The 26,349-nt window shown below is 39.6% G+C and overlaps 1 protein-coding gene across 11 annotated transcripts in view; it reads right to left on the bottom strand.

Annotated features, from left to right (window-relative positions):
- Positions 1-26,349, bottom strand: part of IFT88 (intraflagellar transport 88) — a 172,175-nt gene that overhangs the window by 110,499 nt on the left and 35,327 nt on the right. For 8 of the 11 annotated variants that reach the window (XM_084878565.1, XM_084878562.1, XM_084878568.1 and 5 more), the window contains 9 exons: positions 26,020-26,076; positions 24,684-24,737; positions 22,951-23,014; positions 22,202-22,271; positions 19,071-19,161; positions 17,951-18,055; positions 16,549-16,651; positions 15,713-15,827; positions 8,698-8,929 (listed from right to left, as the gene is read on the bottom strand). In XM_084878565.1, coding sequence (XP_084734691.1) covers positions 8,698-8,929; positions 15,713-15,827; positions 16,549-16,651; positions 17,951-18,055; positions 19,071-19,161; positions 22,202-22,271; positions 22,951-23,014; positions 24,684-24,737; positions 26,020-26,076 — 891 coding nt within the window. The remainder of the gene's footprint in view (positions 1-8,697; positions 8,930-15,712; positions 15,828-16,548; positions 16,652-17,950; positions 18,056-19,070; positions 19,162-22,201; positions 22,272-22,950; positions 23,015-24,683; positions 24,738-26,019; positions 26,077-26,349) is intronic. The other 3 variants (XM_084878571.1, XM_084878563.1, XM_084878566.1) reach the window with 1 other exon arrangement.

Here is a 26,349-nt window from a genome sequence, read left to right on the forward strand (position 1 = left end):
GGCCACATTGCAAGGCCTGGCGGGCTGGATTTGGCCCGCGGGCCTTGTGTTTGACACATGTGCCTTGGGGGATCTTAGACATCACCCAAGGGGTCCCCGATTGAAGAGGATGCAGGCTGGGCTGAGGGAGTCCCCCAACCCCGTGCACGAATTTCATGCACTGGGCCACTAGTATGCAATTATAATAACCTACCATATACGGTTGTGAGAATTAAATGGGGATCAGGCCTAAAGAGGTGGTCGGACATCCCTCTTGCAATATGGGATCACTGGCTCCTAATGGCTCACCTGCTTGCCTGCCTGATTGCCCCTAACTACCTCTGCCTGCTTGATTGCCCCTAACCCCTCTGCCTGACTGCCTGATCACCACTAACCTCTCTGCCTGTGTGCCTGATCACCCCTAACTGGCTCTGACTGCCTGCAATATCACCTCTAACTGTCTACCTTGCCGGCCTGATCTCACTCCCAATTGTGTCTGCTTGCCTTATCACCCCTAACTGTCCTCATTTGTCAGCCAGATCTCACCCACAACTGCCCTCTCCTGCAGACCTGATCTCACTCTCAATTGCCCTTTCCTGCCAACCTGGTTGCCCCCAACTGCCCTCCCCTGCTGACCTGATCTCGCCCCCAACTGCCCTCCCCTGCTGGCCTGATCTCGCCCCCAACTGCCCTCCCCTGCTGGCCTGATCTTGCCCCCAAATGCCATCCCATGCCTTCCTGGTTGCCTCCAACGGTCCTCCACTGTAGGACTGATCTTGCCCCCAACTGTCTTCCTCTGCTGGCCTGATCTCTCCCCAACGGCCCTCCCCAACAGCCTGATCTCACCCCCAATGGCCCTCCCCTGCCAGGCTGATCTTTCCCCCAATAGCCCTTCCCTGCTGGCCTGGTTGCCCCAAACTGCACTCCCCTGCTGGCCTGATTTCACCCCCAATGGCCCTCCCCTGCCAGCCTGGTTGCCTCCAACAGCCATCCTCTGCTGGCCTGGTTGCCCCCCAACTGCCCTCCCCTGCTGGCCTGATCTTGCCCCCAATTGCCCTCCCCTGCCGTCCTTGTTGCCTCTAACTGCCCCACCCTGCAGGCCTAATCTTGCCCCCAACTGCCCTCCCCTGCAAGCCTGATTGCCCCTAAAGGCTTCAGCCCCCACCCTCCACCATGGCTTTGTCCACAAGAAAGTCGGACATCCAGAAGATGGCAGGTTGACCTGGTCCAATTAGCACATTACCCTTTTAGTAGTATAGATTATATAGGATAGGATTGCTTAAATGGGGGGGAGGGGCGCGCTAGCCTTTTTCATCAGGAGGAGATGCTCTTGGCAGACAAAAATACATAATCCCTATATCTGGACTGATAGCCAGCCATATGCACTATACTGCCAAAAAATTGAACTGCTTTCTTACATCTTATACCAAACAGCTGTTGCCCTTAAACTCCCCCCTCAGCCCCCACCTTAGGTTCTGCCTTTGCAGTTCACCTAGATTAGGTTCTGATTGGTCGGTTTCTATGCCAGTCAGCATCAAAAGCTCCACCTCCTAGGCAGCCATTGGCTTCTTGCACTTCACCCAGATTTGATTCTGACTGGTCGGTTTCTATGCCAGTCAGTGTCAAAAGCTCTGCCTCTTGGCAGCCATTGGCTCCTCACACTTCACTCAGATTAGGTTATGATTGGTCGGTTTCTATGCCAGTCAGCATCTCTGTGCCTATCAACAGCCCTGATCAGAGAGGCGGGGCTGATGAGCAGCAGCTGCTGGCCAGGCCCAGAGCAAAAGAGAGAGGCAAGTGCTGACCAACAGCTACCAGGGAGGCCACGGATCAGACCCTCCTCTGTCTCCCCGGCCTCTCTCTGGGCCTGATCCACAGCCCCCTCAGCAGTCAGAGCTGAATCTGGGCTCCCACAGCTGAGGCAGTCAGTGCTGGGTCGCCAAGGTAGTTTTGGATGTTATAGACACTGGGTTTTTATACATTAGGATACTTTTTATGTTAAGGAATTGAGGTACAAGAGAGTAAGTACCGAGTGGTGGGGCCAACAAAAAAACTGCAAATGCCCTTAAAACCTATTAAGAAAATCAATTCAGTTCAACTTCTGAAATTGATAGTATTATACTATTTTGATTTATAAATACAGGCAAATTTATATGGTTTGAGTTAATGTAAAATAATAGTGGTTAATGAAAAATATTTTGAAAGCATTAAGAAAAATAATCTTTTTAAAAAAATAAATTTTTATTGTTCATATTATTACAAATGTTCCTCATTTTTTCCCCCTCCATTGCTCCCCTCCACCAGGTTCCCACCCCACCCTCTGCCTTTTCCCCACCCCGCATTGTTCTCATCCATAGGTGCACAGTTTATGTTCAGTCTCTTCCCACACCCCTCACTCCCCTTTTGCCCGAGAATCGTCAGTTCACTCCCCTTCCCTACCTATGATTCTATTATATTCACCAGGAAGAATATTGTTCATCAGATTTTTTTAATTCCCTTGGTTTTTAGATTCACTTGTTGATAGTTACATATTTGTTATTCATAATTTTTATCTTTATTTTCTTCCTCTTCCTAAAGAACCCCCTTCAGCAATTCATATAATTCTGGTTTGGCGGTGATGAACTCCTTTAGCTTTTTTTTACTTGTGAAGCTCTTTATCTGGCCTTCGATTCTGAGTGATAGCTTTGCTGGGTAGAGTATTTTTGGCTGTAGGTTCTTGCTATTCATCACCTTGAATATTTCTTGCCATTCCTGTCAGGCCTGCATGGTTTCTGTTGAGAAATCAGCTGACAATCGTATGGGTGCTCCTTTATAGGTAACTATCTGCTTTTCTCTTGCTGCTTTTAATATTCTCTCTTTGTCTTTTGCTCTTGGAATTTTAATTATGATGCGTCTTGCTGTGGTCCTCTTTAGATTCCTTTTGTTTGGGGTTCTATGCACTTCCTGGACTTGTAAGTCTAATTCTTTCCCCAGGTGGGGGAAGTTTTCTGTCACTATTTCTTTCAGTATCTTTCTCTCTCTCTTCTTCTGGGATCCCCATAATTCTGATGTTGGTTTGCTTGAAGTTGTCCCAGAGGTTTCTTACATTATCTTCAACTTTCTGGATTCTCTTGTCTTCTTGCTTCTGTGGAGGAGTGTCTTCTGGCTCTTTATGTTCCAAATCTTTGACTTGATTCTTATGATCTACCATTCTGTTTTTAGGACTCTGTATAATATTTTTTAGTTCAGACAATGTATTCTTTATTTCTTGTTGATCCCTTATTATTTCTTGTTGATCCTTTTTCATATCCTCATAGGTCTCATTTATTTTATCGGCCTTTTCTAGGAAATTCTTGAAAAACCTTATAACCATGGTTTTGAACTCTATATCCAGTCACTTTTTGTCTTCCATTTCTTTTGTTTGTGATCTGTTTCCTTGTCTCGTCATTTTTGCAGCTTCCCTGAGTTGGTAGCCTTAAAAGCCTCTGTGCTCAGCTTGGATGGGGCGGAGTTTCAGGGTGGAGCCTACAGCCTTGGCTTCCGTCAGCCCTGCCCTATGAGGTTCCTGAGTCTCAGTGTTCCTCAGTGTCCTTTGGTACTCGCTGCAAGCACCTCTGAGAGAAAGGTGCCCTTGAGTTTCGCCCACTACCAAACAGCCTAGGCTCTCCCCCAATGAGCCTGGAACTGGGGTTAAGTTCAGTTGGAAGTGGGGTTCAGAGCAGTCTGGAGCTTTTGTCTCCTTCCCATTAGGGCAATCCAGCAGCACAATCAACCGTCCGTTCTCTGCGCGCAATGTGTGCGCCTCCGGGACTTCCTTTCGCCGCTCCCCTGAGTTTCCGCCTTATAGCCCAGGCTCCCTACATATAGCCTGGGTCCCCAGGGTCTGGCCTAGAACTGGGGTTCAGTGCAGTCGGAACTGGGGTTCATCACAGTCTGGAGCTTTTATCTCCTTCCCATTAGGGTAATCTAGCAGCAGAGTCAACAGTCCGTCCTAAAGCGTACTGTGCACGCCTCCAGGACTGCCTTTCGCCGCTCACCTGAGGTTCGCCTTATAGCCCAGACTCTCTCCTTATGTGTCTGGGTCCCCAGGGTCTCGCCCAGAACTGAGGTTCAATGCTGTCGGAACTGGGGTTCAGCACAGTCTGGAGCTTTGATCTCCTTCCCGCTAGGGAACGCCAGCCAGGCACACAGCCTCCCCCTCCTCTCCGCTCTGTCCTCTCCGCACGCGCAACATGTCTCTGTACCTTAGGCTTTTACAGCTCCTCTGATTTTCCTTCTGGTTTTCTCCTTGCTTCTCATTGTAGAATTTCCAGTCAGTCGACTTTCCTGTAGTTCTGGGTAATGTCCATTTTGTATTTTATTGAAATTGTTGTGTGAGGCTGCAGTTAGGTATTTACCTATTCTGCCATCTTGGTTTCTCCTACGAAAAATAATCTTGGAAGTGAACCACGATGTAAGCATAGGTAAACACCGGAACTCACTACCTCCTACAACTACATTAAAATTACAACTAAAATACAAAGCAATCATCATTCAGAACCACCTGAAAGCTGACTGAATGGAAGTCCTACATATAAAGAAGTAAAGAACAAAACATATTGAGACAAGTAGGAGGTTGAAGACATGGAACAGACTGGTCTAGCACCATGTGTGCCATTTTTTAATCAGAAGGGAGATTGTCCCTGCAGAGGCTGCCTGTGAGGAGCAAGGAGTCTCAGCCCCATACCAGACCTCCAACCCTGGGTTCCAGAGCTGGCAAGAGAAGTCCCCATAACTTCAGGCTTTAAAAATAAGCAGGGATTGAGGTGAGCGACACTGAGGCTGAAGGAGACCAGGGGTCTCCTTCAGGGTTGGCATAGGAACTTACTCCTAAATCCTCTGAGCTCCAGCACCAGAAGGTGTTGGGGGACCCAGACACATATGGGGAGGAACTGGATTGACTAGCAACATGGCAGGAACTCAGGGGAGACATTCTCCCATACAGGGGTGCTCACAGAGGTCATTATTCCTATGCTAGGACCTCCATTGTAGTCGGTTTCTATGCCAGTCAGACTGGTAGCCATATTTAAGTCTTCGTGAGCCTGGCATACACTATTTGCTCTGCCCTGGTGATTCCTAAACCCCAACCCATCCAATTTGCAGCCCCACCCAAGCTATAGGCAGCAACTTTTCCATATGAATGGCCTGCCCTGGATCAGGCTTCCGACTTTGCAAAAATCTCTCAAACAAGCTGCAGCTGGTGTCACTGTGCTACAAACCTATCAATAAAAGGCCCAAGACCAGTATTAGCACTAGCCTGCCTTGCTTCACAGCTGGGCCTCGCCTGAGCACTCTTTGTAGCTCCTGACAGGTGACTCTAGGCAGTGGCTGACTTTGCACCTCCCTGGAGACTCCAGAGCCAGTGCACCCAGTGGAAAGCTTCAGACCATACCAGATTACAACTCCACACATCCACAAGCAACATACTCAAGGGGCAGACTCAGTGAGCACCAAAACCCTATTGAAGCAAGTCCTGCTCCATAAGGGTGTTTCCTGTACAGCAGTTCTTCCAAAATAGTCTCAGCTTGTCCTCACAGCCAACTAGCCTGGAGGTCATTTCCTCTCAGTGACACCAACAGCAATCAAGGCTCAACTGCAACAAGAATGTTCACAGTCCACACAAGGGTGCACTTAAGAGTGCCCAGCTCAGGTAACTGGGGGGACTGAGCCACTGGGCACTACAGGACACCTACTATACAGGCCATTCTACCAACTCCAGGAGACAAAGAAGCTCTACTTAATACATAGAAACAAACACAGGGAAGCAACAAAAATGGTGAAACAAAGAAACATGTCACAAATGAAAGAAATGGAAGCAAGCAAGCTACTGGATACAGAATTCAAAACCACAGTTATGAGATTACTGAAGGATCTTCAGGAGAGCTTCAGGTGACTTAGTGGGACTGTCAAGGATCTTAGTGAGAATTTCAAAGACATGAAAAAGGACCAGTCATAACTTATGCATATACTGACTGAAATAAAGAATAATTTACAAGGAGTTAACAGTACACCAGAGGATTCCGAGAATCAAATCAAGGATATGGAATACGAGGAAGCAAAAAACACCCAATCAGAAGAGCAAAAAGAAAAAAGAAGAAGAAAAAAAAGAAGATAGTGCAAGTAGCCTCTGGGACAACTTCAAGCATACCAACATTCTGGGGATGCCAGAAGGAGAAGAGAGAGATATATATATTGAAAACCTATTTGAACAAATAATGACAGAAAACTTCCCCTACCTGGTGAAAGAAATAGACTTATAGATCCAGGAAACATAGAAAGTTCCAATCAAGAGGAATTCAAAGAAACCCACACCAAGACACATCATAATTAAAATGTCAAGGGTTAAAGACAAGGAGATAATCTTAAAAGAATCAAGAGAAAAGCAGTGAATTACCTACAAGGGAGCGCTCATATGACTGTTAGCAGATTTCTCAAAAGAAACTTTGCAGGCCAGAAGTGGGTGGCAAGAAATATCCAAAGTGATGAATAGCAAGGACCTACAACCAAGATTACTTTACCCAGCAAAGATATCATTTAAAATTGAAGGTCAGATAAAGAGCTTCACAGACAGGAAAAAGACAAAGGAGTTCATTACCACCAAACCAGTATTACAAGAAATGTTAAAAAGTATTCTTTAAGAAAAGGAATAAGCAACAGAAGAAAAAGATAAAAAATATGAACCAATAAAACGGCAATAAATTCATATCTACCAACAACTGAATCTAAAAACAAAAATAAATGGACAAGAAATCTATAGGATAAAATAAACATGATATATAATAGAATCAGAAGCATGGAAACTTGGAATAGACTGATGAATATCAGAGGGAAGGGGGTAAGAGATTAACTAAGGATCTTATATGCATACTAGAGGTCCGTTGCATGAAATTCACACAAACGAGGGGTCCCTTAGCCTGGCCTGCACCCTCTCGCAGTCTGGGAGCCAGGGGGATGTCTAGCTGATGGACATCGTTAGTGCTGCCATGGAGGCAGGAGAGGTTCCCACCACTGTGGTTGCGCTCACCGGCCATGAGCCCGGCTCAGGGCTTCTGGCTGAGCAGTGCTTCCCCTTTGGCAGTGCACAAACTACCAGGGGGCAGCTCCTGCATTGAGCATCTGCCCCCTGGTGGCCAGTGCTCATCATAGTGACCAGTCATTCTGCCACTTGGTCAATTTGCATATTAGCCTTTTATTATAATAGGATATGCATTAACTATGGAAACAGACAATAAAGTGGTGGAGGCCTGGAGTGGGATGAAAATTGGGTAGAGCGGGGAAAAGGAGGGAAAAGAGAGGAACATCTGTAAAGACTTAAAAAAATAAAATAATAAGAATATGGCCGAAACCGGTTTGGCTCAGTGGTAGAGCGTCAGTCTGCGGACTGAAAGGTCCCTAGTTCGATTCTGGTCAAGGGCATGTACCTTGGTTGCGGGCACATCCCCGGTAGGGGGTGTGCAAGAGGCAGCTGGTCAATGTTTCTCTCTCATCGACGTTTCTAGCTCTCTATCTCTCTCCCTTTCTCTCTGTAAAAAAAAAAAAAAAAAAAAAAAAAAATGAATATTAACAAAAAAAGAAAAAGAATATTATTCTAGAAAACACAGTGTTTATTTTGGTATACTTTTTTCTAGGTTATGTTCAAGTATGAGTGTATATCAGTACTTTTCACTTGTTTTATTTATTTATTTTTTCACTTTATGTAGTATCTGCTCAGGTCTTTGAAAATAGGTTTTTTGTATTATGCTGAATTTTATGAGTAAGGATGAGGAATTACTTATTTTCATTCTTTATGAATTTAGTAATATGGTTTAAGTTTCCTCTGCTCAACTAAAGAAACAATTAAAAGGCTTTATATTACTCTTTTTCTTTCTTTCTTTCTTTCTTTTTTTTTTTTTTTTTTGGTTAATCCTCACTCAAGGACATTTTTTCCATGATTTCTAGAGAGAGTGGAAGAAAGGTGGGGATGGAGAGAGAGAGAGAAACACTGATGTGAGAGAGACACATTGATTGGTTGCCTCCCACAATGTCCAACCAGGGCTAAGGATTGAATCTGAAACCCAGGTACATGCTGTTGACTGGGAATCGAATCTGCTACTGGGACAACACTCTAACAACTGACCAACACTGGCCAGGGCTATTGCTCTTTTTCTAAATTTTATTTTTACTCTTGAGAGTATTACAGATTCCTGGCACATAGTCTTGTTTTTCCTAATATATATTTTTTCTGACTAGAACTGCAGTCTGTCTTAACCATACTTTCTATCCCTATTTCAATGGAGTTCTGTTCTCAAGCTAATTTAAATAATAAATGAAAATGCATTAATTAGCCGAGACCGGTTTGGCTCAATGAATAGAGTGTCGGCTTGGGGACTGAAGGGTCCCTGGTTCAATTCCGGTCAAGGGCATGTACCTTGGTTGCGGGCATATCCCTAGTAGGGGGTGTGCAAGAGGCAGCTGATCGATGACTCTCTCTCATCGATGTTTCTAGCTTTCTATCTCTCTTCCTTCCTCTCTGTACAAAATCAATAAAATATATTTTTTAAAAAAAAAAGAAAAAAGAAAATGCATTAATTAAATTTAATTAACATATATTAATACAGGGCTGGAAGAAACCTAAGAAGTCATCCACTCCAACTTTTTCATTTCTGGAAACAGAAAAGCATGGATAACCAAGAGCTGGCTTCCAGTCTTCCTCATACTCACACTTGGTGAAATGTATTTATCATCTTCATCAATTTCTAATGGAACAGCAATCAGTTTTTGGAAAGCCTTCTTCATTTTCTCTCGATCTCCAACAGCAAAGTAACTGAGAATGAGGTTGAAGCCAGCCTTCAGGTTTGGTGCCATGCTCATTATGTGCTCAAACGAATTAATGGCATCAGAGTACTGGCCAGTTTTAATAAATGTAACTCCAATGTTCTGCATAATTTTAATCCTAAAGAGAAATAAATAGGGATCAGCTTCAAGTCTGAACTCTTCAGTACAGTAGTCAGACACTCCACAGATAGTTCCCTTCATTTCTATTCTACTTGACTTTTTTGCTTTGTTTTCCTAAAGCTTTACTGAGGCTCATATCATAAAATTTATTTGTTTTCAGTATTTGCTTCAATGATTACTACTATGTTCATACATTCGTGGAACTACAATTATCCTATTATTAAGTAACTAGAGGCCCGGTGCACGAAATTCATGCACGGGGTGGGGGGTGGCCTTCAGCCCAGCCTGCACCATCTCCAATCTGGGACTCCTCGAGGGATGTCCAACTGCCCGTTTAGGCCCAATCCCTTTCACAATCCAGGACTGCTGGCTCCCAACTGCACGCCTGCCTGCCTTCCTGATTGCCCCTAACAGCTTCTGCCTGCCAGCCTGATCACCTCCTAAACACTCCACTGCTAACCTGATTGATGCCTAACTGCTCCCCTGCCAGCCTGTTTGCCCCTAACTGTACTCCCTTGCAGGCCTGGTCACCCTTAACTGCCCTCCCCTCCAGGCCTGGTCCCCCACAACTGCTCTCCCCTGTAGGCCTGGGTCCCTCCCAACTGCCCTTCCCTGCAGACCTGGTTGCCCCCAATTTCCCTCCTCTGCTGACTTGGTCACCCTTAACTGCCATCCCCTGCACGCCTGGTCCCCCACAACTGCTCTCCCTTGCAGGCCTGGTCCTTCCCAACTGCCCTCCCCTGCTGGCCTGATTGCTCACAACTGCCCTTCCTTGCAGGCCTGGTCCCTCCCAACTGTCCACCCCCGCTGGCCATCTTTTGTCCACATGGGAGCAGAATCTTTAACCACATGGGGGCAGCCATCCTGTATGTTGGAGTGGTCAATCTACATATTACTCTTTTATTAGATAGGATAGAGGCCTGGTGCATGGATGGGGGCCAGCTGGTTTGCCCTGAAGGTGTTCCGGATCAGAGTCGGGGTTCCCTTGGGGTATGGGGCAGCCTGGGCAAGAGGCCTGTGGTGGTATGCGGGCCAGCCATGCACCCTGGTGACCCAAGCAGAGGCCCTGGTATCTGGGGTTTATTTATCTTCTACAATTGAAACTTTGTAGCCTTAAGCGGAGGCCTGGGCTGGCCAGAGTGTGCAGAAAGCTTGGATTCCTCCATTGCCAGAGAAACCCAAGCCTCCCTCCTGCTCTCTGTGACCACAGCCATCTTGGTTGGATTTCTTTGCATATTTGCTCCTGATTGGCTGGTGAGCGTGGCAGTGATGGTTAATTTGCATATTACTCTTTTATTAGATAGGATTTCCATCACCCCAAAAAGAAAACCTGTTCCCATCAGTGGTCACTCCCATTATCATCTCCAGCCCTGGGCAATGCTAACCTTCTTTCTTTTATGAGAGAAAGAGAGAGGGGGGGGAAGAGATATCATTTTATTGTTTCACTTATTTATGCATTTATTGTTTAATTCTTGTATGTGCCAACCATCTGAACTACCCAACCAGGGCCCTAATATCCTTTCTTTGTCTCTGGATTTGCCTTTTCTAGATGTTGCATACAAATGGACTCATTCAAATGTGACATTTTGTGTTGATGTCTCTCAATCAGCAGAATCTTTTTATTTTTATTTTATTTTATTGTTTAAGGTATTGCCAATAGTAATACATGTCTGCCTTTTTTTTCTCACCATTGATCTCCAGCAGCCTCTTCTAACCCCTGGCACTTGCCCTCCCCACCTCCCCCAATGTCTTGTGTCTGTTGGTTGTGCTTATATACATGCACACAAGTCCTTTGTTTGATCTCTTACCCCCTCCCCCAAACCTCACCTACCTTCCTGCTGTAGTTTGACAGTCTGTCTGATGCTTCTTTGCCTCTATTTCTGTTCAACAGTTTATGATGTTCTTTATATTCCACAAAGGAGATCATGTGGTATTTATCTTTCACTGACGACTTATTTCACTTACCATAATGCTCTCCAGTTCCATTCATGCTGTTGCAAATGGTAAGAATTCCTTTTTTACAACAGGGTAGTATTCCACTCTATAGATGCACCACAGTTTTCTAATCCATTCATCTGCTGATGGACACCTTGGCTGTTTCCAAATTTTAGCTATTGTAAATTGTGCTGCTATGAATACAGGGCTGCATATATTCTTTTTGATAGATGTTTCTGTTTTCTTGGAATATATTCCTAGAAGTGGTATTCCTGGGTCAAATGGTAGTTCCATTTTTAATTTTTTGAGGAAACACCATACTTTTTCCCAAAGTGGCTGCACCAATCTGCATTCCCACCAGCAGTGAAAAGGGGTTCCTTTTTCTCTGAATCCTCTCCAACACTTCTCATTTTTTATGACAACCATTCTGACAAGTGTGAGATGGTGCCTCATTGTTGTTTTTGATTTGCATCTCTCAGATGATTAGCGATTTTGAGCATGATTTCATATGTCTTTTGGCTTTCTGAATGTCCTCTTTTGAAAAGTATCTATTTAGGTCCATTGTCCATTTTTTTTTGAGTAGGTTGTTTATCTTCCTTTTGTTAGGTTGTATGAGTTCTCTGTAAATGCTAACAGATGAAACCCTTATAGGATATAACACTGACAAGTAAGTTCTTCATTGCAGTGGGCTTTCTTGTTGTTTTGTTGATGATTTCTTTTGCTGTGCAGCAGCTTTTTATTTTGATGTAGTCCCATTTGTTTATTTTCTCTTTAGTTTCCATTACCCTAGGAGCTGCATTGGTAAAGATATTGCTATCACAAATGTCTGCTATCTTGATGCCTATGGCTTCTTCTAAGATTTTTATGTTTCCCAAATTATGTTTAAGTCTTTATCCATTTTGAGTTTATTTTATTTTTTATTGATTTTTTTACAGAGAGAAAGGAAGAGGGATAGAGAGTTAGAAACATTAATGAGAGAGAAATACCAATCAGCTGCCTCCTGCACATCTCCTACTGGGGATGTGCCCACAACCAAGGTACATGCCCTTGACCGGAATCAAACCTGAGACCTTTCAGTCCATAGGCCAACACTCAATCCACTGAGTCAAACCGGTTCACAGGGGTCTTCAAACTACGGCCCACGGGCCACATGCGGCCCGCAGAGGAGTCTGATCCGGCCCGCCAGGTTTTTTGGGCAGTGAGCGCAGCCGAGGTGTTACAGTAGGAATTAGTAGTTCATATAGTCCGGCCCTCCAGCTCTCTGAGGGACCGTGATCTGGCCCCCACTTTAAAAAGTTTGAGGACCCCTGGTAGGGCTTGAGTTTATTTTTGTCTATGGTGTAAGTTGGTGATCTAGTTTCTTTTTTTTTGCAAGTATCTGTCCAGTCTCCCACCATTTATTGAAGAGACTGTCTTGTCTCCATTGTATGCTCTTGCCTTCTTTGTCAAATTTGTCAAAAATTAATTAAGTATACTGGCTTATGTTGATATCTGGGTTCTCAGTTCTGTTGTACTGGGCTATATGTCTGTTCTTGTGCCACTACCAGGCAGTTTGGAAAATAATGGCTTTGTAATATAGCTTGATATCTGATATTGTGATCCCTCCAACACTGCTGTTCTTTCTCAAGATTGCTGTAGCTATTCAGGGTCTTTTTTTATTCCAGATGAATTTTTGGAGAATTTGTTCTAGGTCTTTGAAGTATGCTGTAGGTATTTTAAGAGGGATTGCATTGAATTTATAGATAGCTTTGCATAGTATGGACATTTTAATGATGTTGATTCTACCAATCCATGAACATGGTATATTCTTCCATATGTTTATGTCTTCCTCTATCTCTTTTTTTAGTGCCCTGAAATTTTCTGAGTACAGGTCCTTTGTCTCCTTGGTTAAGTTTATTCCTAGGTATCACATATATATAGTTGTTGTTGTTGTTTGTTTTGCAATGGTAAGTGGGATTTCTTTTTTAGTTTCTATTTCTGTGAGTTCATTATTGGTGTATAAAAAAGCCATAGACTTCTGGGTGTTAATTTTGTATCCTGCTACATTGCCGAATTTATTTATTAAGTCTAGTTTTTTGATGGTCTTTGGAGTTTTCTATGTATAATATCATATCATCTGCAAATAAAGACAGTTTTACTTCTTCTTTTCCAGTTTGGATGCCTTTTATTTCTTCTTCTTGTCTGATCTCTTGGCTAGTACTTCCAGTACTATGTCAAACAGGAGTGGTGAGAGTGGGCATCCCTATCTTATTCCTGCTCTTAGGGGAAATCGTTTTAGTCTTTGCCCATTGAGTGTGATGTTGGCTGTGGGTTTGTCATATATGGCTTTTATTATGTTGAGGTATGATCCTTCTATTCCCACTTTGCTGAGAGTTTTTATCAAGAAAGAGTGTTGGATTTTGTCAAATGCTTTTTCTGCATCAATGGATATGATTATGTGGTTTTTATCTCTCAGTTTGTTTATGTGGAATATCACATTTATTGATTTGCTGATATTGTACCATTCTTGCATCCCTGGAATAAATCCCAGTTGGTCATGGTGTATGATCTTTCTAATGTAATGCTGGATCCTATTTGCTAGAATTTTGTTGAGGATTTTGGCATCTATGTTCATGAGGGATACTGGCCTGTAATTCTCTTTGTACTGTCTATATCTGGTTTTGGTATTAGGGTAATGCTGGCTTCGTAGAAAGAGCTTGGAAGTGCTCCTTCCTCTTGAATTTTTTGAATAGTCTGAGGAAAATAGGTTTCATTTCTTCTTAGAATGTCTGATAAATCTCCCCTATTAAACTGTCTGGTCCAGGGCTTTTGTTTGTCGGAAGTTTTTTGACTATCAGCAGAATCTTTTAAAGGTTCTTGATATTGTAGCAAGTGTCAGCACTTCATTCCTTTTACGTTGTAAAATAATATTCCATAGTACGAATACACCATGTTTCATTCATCCATAGCCTAAGTGATGGATATTGATTGTTCCTCTTTTGGTGATTATGAATGATTTTGCATGAATATTCACACTGGATCATTTGTGACATGTTTTCACTTTCTTTCTTATATACCTAAGAGTGGTACATATAATACCACTGGTCATACAGTAAACCCATGTTTATCTTTTTAAGAGATTGCCTAATTATATTTCAAAGTGGCTGTATCATTTTAGATCACCAATGTATGAGGTTTCCGATTTCTCCACATCTCTTCAATAATATTATTGCCTGTCTTTTGATTATAGACATTTTAAAGGCCATGATCTCATCTTATTTCTAACTACTTCTCAAAATAATCCCTCTGTTTTAACTACATTCATTCATTCATAATTCTCTGACCAGATCATGAATATTGATTTTCCTGACTCTTTTTATATTACTCCTTTTGTCTGGAATGTTTCCCCTTTTTTCCTCTTCATTTAAGTTACTTATCTCAAGTACACCTCCTTCATAATACTTTTATTAACTATTCTTGTTCTTAATAATTATTCCCTCAACTTAATTACTATATCACCTCTTTTTTTGTTGTTGTTAATTTGAAGAGAGTTGAAAAGAAGGAGAGAGAAAACAAGGGAGGGACAAGAGAGAGAAAGAAACATCTATGTGAGAGACACACACTGATTAATTGCCTCCTTCACAGGACTGACTTAAGCAGGAGATGCAACCTGCAAGCCAGGTATGTGCTCTTGAATGGGAATCGAACTGGTGATTCTTTGGTGCTTGGGCCAATGCTCTAATCCCAGAACACACTAACTAGGGCACCACAGCACCTCTCGATTCCTGATTAGTGAGCACTTAATATCTTCTGTCTAATATTATATCGAAACCAGTTTGGCTCAGTGGTAGAGCGTCGGTCTATGGACTGAGGGGTCCCAGGTTCGATTCCAGTCAAGAGCATGTACATTGGTTGCGGGCACATCCCCTGTAGGGGGTGTGCAAGAGGCAGCTGGTCTATGTTTCTCTCTCATCGACGTTTCTAGCTCTCTATCTCTCTCCCTTCCTCTCTGTAAAAAAAAAAATAAAAAAAAATCAATCAATCAATCAATAAATATATATATATTTATATAAAAGAAAGGAAATGTTATTTAAAAATAAATAAATAAATAAATGAATAAATGAATAAATAAATAAATAAATAAATAAATAAATACATCTTCTAAAAAGCTCAAATTCTTGGCATCACCTGGGTTAAAAGTTCTTCATGGGTACTGTTTTATAAGCCAGATATTTACTGATGATGATAAGATATTGTGCACAATTAAAAACAAATTATCATGGAAGGTGGCATTTACAAATAATTAAGTTTCACTGAGGGAGAGTACTGGACCTAGGGAAAATTATGACCAGTAAATATCCTGGAAACATATGTTCTTACATTTATTACCAGACCATAAGGTAATTTACTATGTCTGTTCTTGAAATATTACAGGAATAGAAGGAATCCAAATATCCCCCTCCTAACCGTATCTTCTCAAATTCAGAAGCAATCCCTTCCTCCCATGATTTTACTCTCAATCTATAGCACTAATGCCAAGGGGGTCTGAATTTCTAGCCTTGCACTCTAGAGAGTCTGGTATGTCCTAAAGAACTAAGTTTTGCTTTTGTGTTGGCAGTTAGCTGCATTTGGTGATTATCCCCTATATAGGCCAAATAGTCTATTTTTACTTCAATTGGTCACATATTATGCCTTTAACCTTTAACTTGTCATTATACAAATGTGCGCAAGAAGAGACATCACATAAATCTAAAATCACTCCTATACAAATATCTCAAAACGTTAAACCTACTGACAACAGGTCAGAAGAGTTAACTTGTTTCTGAAAATAACACAATTTTACAAAGTTATCATTATGTAAACTCACCTCATCTCTTTATGGACACTTGGAATTTGATCTAATGCCATTCGGTAGAATTTAATGGCTTTGGAATAATTTCTTTGCTTTAAGTAAATATTTCCCATATTCACTTTCAATCTTCCTAATTAAAAAGAAAAGAAATATATAATACTCTATGTTTTTCATTTTTCTATGATATTTTAGATAATCTTAATTCACATTATTTGAAGTCTTAACAAGTACAAGTTATAAAGGTTCAGGCATTGTCTAAAATTCTCCCTTGAAAAATAGCCATACGATTTTCATGTATCCATATACTAATTAATTATGTATCCAATTAAGACAGTTAGAGTCCTAAAAATTACAACTAAAAAACAACTGGTTTACATTAGAAAATTGGAGTTTTGTTCTGCTAAGAAAAATATAAGACTTTAAAATTAGACCTAATGATGCTACACACATTTTAATATGATATTCAAGAAAAGGATATTAATAAACTTTAATACTGCTACCAAATTTTACACAATGTGCATGCTAATATAAACTACAAACTCTTGGTGATGAATATACAAGGGGAAGCACACTTGATGGGGTTGCCATAGCTCATTCTATTAATACTTGTAATGACAGAACACATTTTTTGTTTACTATAAGGTTATATACCTCATACCAGCTGTATTTCCTAATTTGCATTTGTGTGGATTTTAATATAAATAGTATTTTTAAGCAGGATTCCTCTATATAAATACAAATTTGTTTTAGAGTATAGGTCACTTCATTGTAAGAAACCGTACAGGGAGGAAACATACACAAACACTACAAAAGAACTATACTTACTAGACAAACTGACTATTAGCACCTACCTGCATTGATAAACATTTTATTTTTCACTATAACTTGATATGTGTTTAGTGCTTCAGCATACATTTCATTAGCTGAATACTGACTGGCCAAGTTGAAAAGAACCTAAGGAAGGAAAATATTGCAAAAAGATACACAATACCATTTAGACAAAAGACCTTTTACCTATAGTCTTTCTAGAGATTAAAGTCACATAACGAAGTTAGCTGCTCATATCAAGACACCTAACCAATTAGGAAATGAAGTAGATAGAAAATTTTGCATTCCAAATGAACCAGAACATTGAGATAGGTAAAGCTGATGTCTGGCTTTTACATTAATTTTCTACGTATTCTTTTATTTTAGATAATATTTGCCATCCATTAATTTCAGGAAGACCTACAAAGAATAACTGTGTCTTCTTAATGTTGCTAATGATAAAAGGAATAAGCAAAATAGTGAACCAAATTATCTTCATAAACATAAATTAAACTTCATGCAGGAATTATCTTAAACCTTTATTTGAATAGTGATCCTATACAAGCAAAATTATAATTTGTTATTAAGTTACTGTAAATTATCTTTCTAGAGGACAGGAAAAATGAATACTATAAATTGATCATGGAATTAAAAAATATTAGCTATAAATGGTAAACATCTAAAGATTCTTATTCAGTTTCAAGTGTACTTTTTCTCATGGGTTTGACATATGATTTTCCCACTAAAAATATATCCTTTTAAACAGCCCTATCAACATATGGAACTGTCTTTTCAGAATTAAAGAAATTTTGCTAGAAATTAGTGTTGTTTTTTTGTTTGTTTGTTTTTTACTACCTTCACAGAACATTCTGTTATTTGCCTCATTTAAAGTTCTTGAAATTCATAGGCCAAAATGTCCACATCAGAATCTCATTAAAGTAACCACACTGAACAGAGCATAAATATTAGCAGTCTTCAAGAAACAGTCATTGGCTGGTAAGCACTTACTAAGTTATTAAAAACAACTAATCAAAAAACTAAATAAAAAAATTATCTTTGCCCTCGCTAGGTAGCTCAGTTGATTAGAGTGTGATCCCAAAACACAAAGGTTGCAGGTTGGATCCCCAGTCAGGGCACATACAAGAATCAATCAATGGGTAAAAAAATAAATCATATTTTGAATGGAACAACAAATCAATATTTTTTCTCTCTCTCTCTTTCAAATCTATAAATAAAATTCAAAAAAAGATCTTCACACAGACCAAAGACAAGGGTGTCTCATGAACTCTTGTTCAAAAAAAGATTATCAGTAATCTAATTCTAAGCATCTGAGATTTAATAAATTTTTAAAAATAAAAGGAAACAAGAAATATAAAAGATAAAAGGCTTCTGGAATCTACCAATTCTAGCCCAAATAATTTTACTCATCGGGTATTTCATACTTACTGAGTAAGTTAAGTCCAGATTGATGTTTTCTGGAGTTGTCACCTGCTCACGTTGTCTCACCAGCACTCTCTCTTTTCTTCCTGCATCTTTTGCCTTTTCTAAGGCCTGAAATTAAGAATACACTCTGAACATTCATTCCGAGTATGTATGCATTTGGGAAACATCTGCATGTAGCTGGGCTGATACCATATCCAAGCCTGGATGCCCACAGCCCAGGGAACCCTTACCACAAACTCCCCTTGACAACTAAAGAGCCCAGACCATTTATTTAAACTGGAGCTCACTATCATAAAAATTTGAGTTTATTCTGGAAAAGAAGAGGGAGTCTGAGGGGCCAAATGTATAGTAGCTTTATCTCAAGTCCAGTCTCTTCATCACCATGCCTTCCATCACTTTTAGGTTTGACCCTGTCTTTGATTTCCTTTTTCCCTCCCAACTCATGAATCTTTGGATATTTTAATTCTATCTTGCGAGATAGGAATTTAGATGGATTTGTTTGGTTTCTGGGATGCCCCAAATCTAGACAAGTCACAGGATAACTGCTACTCAATGTTAGGGCAGATGCTTAGTTTGGCTCTCTTCTTAGAATGCCAGGAACCTTCTATTCCACTGAGACTAACTACAAACAGATTAATTCAACAGGGGATTTTTGCTTTTTAGAATTAGATTAAAAAGGTACCAGTTCTATGAGCAACAAAAGCAGCTTTTCATATTGAATAATTTCTCCTAATGGTAGTCATTAACCCAATAACTAAAGTCACAGAAATTATATTTATATAGTATAACATTCAAAGTAATTGAACAAAAGCAAATTAAAAGAAAATATTTAATAATTTTAAAAGTAGCAGAATAGGATTCCCAACAAACAAATAATTTCCTCAGTGAAAACTCTAAGGCCAGTCAACAGCAAAACAAAAATATTTATCTATACATATGCTTGTATGTGTGCACATATATACACACTTCATAATTATGCACAATAAAACCATATATACATACATATATATGTGTGTGTATATATATGTGTGTATGTATACATATATATGTGTGTGTGTGTGTGTGTGTGTATGTATATGCACACACACTTCATAATTCTGAATCCTGTTAGTTATAAACTTACCAGTTTTAAGTCTCCACAAGTGTTGGCAATACAACTTTCTTCGACCAACTCATTTACTTTCTTCTCTAATTGTCTAATCTTTTCTTCTGGACTATTAAAGAAGAATGCAGGTAATCATTCAACCTCTAAAGATATATACTAAAATGTAATTTGCTTTTAACATGCTTTTAAATGTGAAGAATAGATCATAGATAAGAGAAACGTATAAATGGCATTAAAAAGCATATATACTACCGTTTTTAAGAATTATATAACTATTTAGAATAAATGTAAAAATAGGTAACATTTACTTAGCATAAGTCTAATTTCACACTGAGCTACATGCTTTACCCTGATCATAATCACATACAAGTATTATCATTATTCTTTTTATTGAGGAAAACCGAGGTTTAGAAACTTAAGTGCTATACTCAAAATCACACAGCTAGAAAGTTAGAATACCAGGATTTTAACCCAGTAAGGTAAATCTAAGAGCCACACTATTGAATTATTATCCCCAAGAAAAACAGATCCCTTTTTCAGATGTTTGGCAAATGGAAACTTTACCTAGTAGTTAGGAAAACTGAAGCTCCCCATAAAAGAGATAATATAATAATTATTATTAACTACCAGATAGGTACTGAAGAGAAGCTTTCTAACAAGGTGAGAAGTTTAAAAACCCCGACTTGATTAGTAGCAAACACAGTATCTCAAATCAGTCACTTTTCAAAATGACATTAATTTCTTTTTTGCCCTTAATATCTTCCAGCAACATACCACAACACTGAATGCACAACAGTGCCTAGATAAAATTTTACTGAGTATACTGATACACATTGTACTTATGGGATTAAAAAAAAAAGAATACAGGAATAAATTTAATAGCATAGCCTTGTCTATAGAATCATGTTCTTCAGTGGAACCTGCCTACAAATTTCATCAGGAAGCATACAAATTTTATGAGTTTACAAAGATCTGCAAAGTTCTAACTGAGCAATGAACATAACAGATGGTGATTTTGTAAAGGTTATAATGAAGTATAGAAATCTATTTTCTGGTTGCCAATAGTTTGTTATTAAACCTGAAATATCAATGTAAAATTTTAAAGCAAAAATCAGTAAAAGAACTCTATGAAGATACACTATGCCCTTATCAAATGCCAAAACTTTACCCTGTATGCACACAGTGCTATATGCAGACAGTGCTGGGAACCTACCCACATAAGATCCTGCACCCAGCCCCTGGATCTACACTTGTCAAATCTCATTCTGTTGTCAAATGTTTAGATCAGCCATAGGCAAGTGATGCTTTTCTGCCAATGAAAAGTGAAAACAATCTTCTTGGGGTAGAGGGCCGTGGAAAGATTTTCTTTGCTTTGCTTTTTAAAAGGGACCTGAGACTGGAACTTTCTTGACTCCAGGTAGGCTTTATCAATGTTCTCATTCTGAAAAGTTTGAACTCTGTAATGGCACTCTTGGCATTGTACAGATGGGTAGGCTCTTGAGAAAAGCCAAGAGAATCAGAGGGAAGCTGAACCAGGACTGATGCTACTGGGAAGTTAAATTAAACATCTCTAAAACTGCCCTTCCACCAGATTTCCTGTTAGTAATTAATAAATGTTCTTACTATATATGTGTTTCTGATGTGTCTTCTGTTGTTAGCAGCTAAAAGGATTCCAGAATGATACATTTTTAAAAAGTTTTATTAGCAGACATGCTGTCATTAACTATGTTACAAAATAAACTAGTTTTACTTTATTTTATTTATTTGTTAATCCTTACCCGAGGGTATTTTTTCCATTAATCTTTAGGAAGGGGGAGAGACAGAGATAGAACAACACTGATGTGAGAAAGACACATAGATTGGTTTCCTCCTGCATGGGCCTGACTTAGGGCTGGACATCGAGCCTGCAATCCAGGTATGCGCCATTAACCAGAATTAAGCCTGAGACCCTTTAGTCCTCCAACCACTGAGCCAAATCGTCTAAGGCTAAACTGGTTTTCTATAGAGGTTCCTTGTTAGTTGAAATGGAAATTATGTAATTTACACAATAGTTCAAATACTGGATTTAAGAATTACAATTTAATAACATCTACTATATAGAAACAAAGCAGTATTAGCTCTGGAAATAGTCTGAATTCAAATTTCAGTCCTGCAATTTATTAGTGCTACCAAGTCAAGATCTCTGTGGTTTATATTCTCTATGATAATAATAGCTCAGTCTCCATTTATGTATTGCACTGCAAAATGTCTGGCACACACTGAATACTCAGTAAGGGTTTGTTTATAAAACTATTTGTAAAATGTAGATATCAATGTACCTCGATACTAGTACATATATACAGCTGAATTTATACCATAGTTTTTGGCTACTTTCTAACTATTAGCACAAAACTAAGTTAATTCAATAAAAATTAAAATTTTCAAGACTGATATGACAAACTAACTTCTTAATGTTCTCTTAATTCTTTTCATTGAAATATTATTTTAAAATAAGCACATCTTATTACATTTGCAACTCTATTTGACCTTCAAGAGAAGGCTCCATAAAAATTAGGTATATCTTCAAGTCAAATCTATATCCTATATAATAAAAGCCCAGTGATTGAACAGTGGAACCACCAAACCACCGGTTGACCAGTCTATGGTCAACCAGTGGCTATGACGCGTACTGACCATCTGTACAACCATCCTGCATTGAGCATCCGTCCCCTGGTGGTCAGTGTGTTCCTACAGCTGGAGCACCACTCAGCTGACTGAAGGGCACTAGACGCAGGGCTCATGGTGGCCACTGCAGCTCAGAGACCACAGCGGAGCAGCAGCAAGCCTACTGAGCGGTGGTGACAGCAGGTGCAGTGAGGCCGGAAAGAGCAGGAGCAGCAGGCGGTATTTGACTGCTGGTTTCGGCCTGATCCCTACAGGCAATGCCAAGGGATATCACCTGTGCACGAATCTGTGGACCAAGCCTCTAGTAATATATTAAAACTATATAGGATACACATGGCTATTTTTATTAGGCTTGATTCTTTTGCTAATTCCAGGAACTAGGGATGGTACTATAATTACTATTTTAGTGACAAAAACTTTTAAAATACTTACTTGAAAAATTTTAAAGATGCAACAATAAAACAACAGCATAAGGACTTACATACCTATCTTCGTTCTTGACTTCCAAAGGAGGAGCAGGGCCCCTTGACTGACCAAGAGGGTCAAATGCAGAACCTGAGACACAATTCAAGAGTTCATATTTAATCTGGGACCCAACATAATTGAAGAAAATATGAAACCTTGAACGTTACTTAATTATTTATTAAATGACTTGGATTACCTATTTATTAAATAGGCAGGACATTTATTATGTCTACATAAACATTTTGTATAAAAAAATGGTGAGATTTTTTACATACATAAACTTGTGTTAATATTAAAAAAAAAAAAAAATGAAATGCTCTCTCAGTATTTACTCACCTCCCACGGTAATCTATTCCCATTATGAACTCTAAATTACCAATCATATGAGTAATAACTTGGCATTGGCTTTTTAATTGTCCTTATTTATATAAAAATTTGACATTTACCCTAATAATTTTATTTTAAAATCATTTATCATATATTTAAATATTATTTTTACCTTTAATTTTTAAAAATGAGCTCTAATTTATAAAAAATAAAAAAATTTTAATGTACAATTTAGTACAACTTGACAAATTATATGCCAGTGTAACTACCACCCCACTTGTGATACAGAGTATTTTCATCACCTCTTTCCTTTCTTATGGTACTTAAAATAATGACGCACCTTATAATCAATGGCATGTTAGATTTAAAATGGTAACAATAATTACACATAAAAAACAGTAAAAAATATTAAAAGATCTGAAAAAAATTAACAGAGACAAACCTCTCAAAGCTGCTTTGGTAAAACCAGCTGCTCTCACTGCTGTCATGGGTCTAGTAACTCCATCCTTAAAAGAATAGAATAATTTAAAAGTACTTAGAGTTCTGCAAATGACACATAACTGCAGTTTTTATTTTTTATTTTATTTTTGTTAATCCTCACTGGAGGATATTTTTTCCATTGGTTTTAGAGAGAGCAGAAGGGAGAAGAAAGAAGAGAGAGAGAGAAATATTGACGTGAGAGAGCTACATCAATTGGTTGTCTCTGCACTTGCCCTGCATCCCTGGGGCGGGGAACCTGCCATCCAGGGACATGCACTTGACTGAAATCAAACTTGAAACCCATCAGTTCACAGGCCAATGCTCTAACCACTGAGTCATGCCGGCCAGGGCTAACTGCAATTTTTAATTCTGTACTTCTGCTCCTCTATGTCAACTCTGTCTCTACTTTCATTTCCCCCTATAAATGCTTTTCTTTTTTTTTCTTTCTTTCTTCTTTTTTTGTTTTGTTTTGTTAATCCTCATCCAAGGATATTTTTCTATTGATTTTTAGGGAGAGTGGAAGGGAGGGAGAGAGACAAAGAAAGATTAGTTGCCTCCCTCACGTGCTAGTCAGGGACCAAGCTTGCAACCAGAATCAAGGTATGTGCTCTTGACTAGACTCAAACCTGCTACCTTTCAGTCCTTGGGCTGATGCTCTCTCCACTGAGCCAAACTGTCTAGGGCTCCCCTATAAATTGATAATTCCTTGATTTAACTGGGCTTACTCCATTTGAAAGAAAAAATACCTCATAGATTTTTACAGAGTACCTTATATAGCCTACTAGAGGCCTGGTGCATGAAGTTCATGTACAGGAGGGAGGTTTCCCTCAGCCCGACCTGCACCATCTCCAATCTGGGACCTCTTGGGGGACATCCCTCTCACATCCGGGACTGCTGGCTCCTAACCACTCGCCTGCCTGCCAGCCTGATAGCCCCCTAACCACTCCCGTCAGCCTGATTGACGCCTAACTGCTTCCCTGCTGGCCTGATCACCCCCAACTGGGGGACTCCGGTTGGATGATGTGGGGCTGAAGGGACTGGAGGACTCTGGCTGGATGAGGCAGGGCTGAGGGGACTGGAGGACTCTGGCTGGATGAGGCAGGGCTGAGGGGACTGGAGGACTCTGGCTGGATGAGGCAGGGCTGAGGGGACTGGAGGACTCTGGCTGGATGAGGCAGGGCTGAGGAGACTAGGCGCCTCTATCTTGTGGCTGTGGGTGCTACCATCTTGTGAGGGCATGGCAGTCAATTAGGATATTCCCTTTTTATTGGCTGTGGACACCACCATCTTTGTGAGGGCATGGCAGTCAATTAGCATATTCCCTCTTTATTAGATAGGATAAGCTGGCTATTCCCCTACTTTTGGATGGTATCCTCTATGCCCATGAGAGAAACCAAAGGCATGGTTGTAAATGGCAGCATGAGAAAAATGAGTCCCAGGCTAACCATACAATCAAAACATCAGTTCATGTCCATTCCCCAGTAGAATTTCATCTGAGACTTCAGTAAGTCCAGAGACTTTGCCTCCAAAGATTTCAAACAGCCCAATCTGTAGCCCACACTTTAAAGAATCAGGGTAATTATATCAATAATATATCCTTTAAGATTTTAAATAATATAATAAAGAAAAGAAAGCTTTGGTAATATTCTAAGTCACAAGAGAGGCCCCAAATGGACAACCACACGACAGAGATACCTGGATAGCCCCTGTCACTGGTCTTCCCATTGATGATGTCAGGGATGTCTTGGACTAGTAAACAGAAAACTAAGTTAAAACAATTTTTAAAAATCTACACTTAATTTTATAAATTAAATTATAAAAGTTTTTTTTATAACCTTTTCTTCATTCTACTGGCAAATTAACTTAAACATAATTTTTTCCATGTATCATCTGAGGACATAGGGTCAAACAGTAAAACTCTAAAGCAGACATCAGCAAACAACAACTTTCAGCCTTTGTAAAAAAAGTTTCATTGGAACACAGCCACATCCACCTGTGGCTGCTTCTGCATTAGGAGAAGCCCTGAGGAGTGAGTGGGGCTGGCACTGGCAGCAGGTGCAAGCACCAGGCGGGACTGTGCTGTGCGGGAGCAAAATTTTCATTAACCACCAGAGGTTCTCCCCAATGATGACTGGTGCCCTGCCTTGGACTGGCACCCCCGCTCACCTGTTCCACCATTCCGCTACATCCGATGCCCCCCATGTTCTGTGCTCTGCCACCTGCTGCCGATGCCCACCATTTTCCGAGAGCACCCCTGGTGGTCAGCGGATGTCACAGAAACTGGTTGTTCAGTTGTTTGGTTTTTCCACCATCTGGTCTATTTATATATTAGGGTTTTATAGGTAAGGCTACTTTTTTCATTCATATAAAGGGACAGTATGAAGGCAACTGCCCTAGACCTCGGTTCTGAAATCATTTTTTGACCTCTATTATATATATTTTCTGACCTCTATTATATATAAAATCTTAAGGACTGGGAAATGATATCCCACCTCATTCTCTTATTTCTCTATTATTTCATGTAAGCTAAAACATCCAAATTTGGGAAACTTATAAAAGATTTTCCTTTATGGATTTTTATATAGCATCCTTTCTCCAAAAATCTCAAATAAGAGCAAGACCCAAATATATGTCTTTGAAATTTTTCTTAAATTTTACTTTTTAATGCATTAATTAGTAAGTTTTTAAAAATTACAAACATTATATTTATTATATAACTTCAAATAAAATGTATGAATGGAATACACATGAGACTTGGTCATATTATGTAAAAAAATGAAAGGAAGTGGATCAACAAACACAAGGTTTACAAATAGAAAAGGTAATAAAATGTTTTCTGACATATTTACAATCAAAATGACTAGAATATTCAAAGCTATTAAATTAGATTTTTATAATGTTTTTAACTATTCAAAATAGAAAATATATTTGGTTCATAGACTGAATAATAGCCAAAATTGCTAAGGACTGCCTAAAATGAATTTATGTATAAGAAAAAGCATCTTAATATTTTCAGCTTAAGAAAACCTACCCCATATCCAGTAGCTACAGGTCTAGTAACTGCTGTGCTTGGTATTTTAGCAGTTATCTTGGGGAGAGGGGAAAGAAACATAGTTAATAGAATTCAGATTAAGCTACATAATAGAAAACTGGAAGTATAAAATATAGATTTATCAATAGAGAAATGTTAATATAATACTTAGAATAATTACCTTTTAAATTATCCTATATATTATGAAGCTTAGGAATTTTAGATATTTATTCTGGAATTAACTTCATAGGAGAAAGGGAACTTGAGAATGATCTGAAGTGCCAATAGCAATGATCTGTTTTCATGGTGGCTTCCATCATTCATCATGAA

The sequence above is a fragment of the Pipistrellus hanaki genome, assembly GCF_964339955.1.
Source record: "Pipistrellus hanaki genome assembly, chromosome: 3".
Taxonomy (NCBI): domain Eukaryota; kingdom Metazoa; phylum Chordata; class Mammalia; order Chiroptera; family Vespertilionidae; genus Pipistrellus; species Pipistrellus hanaki.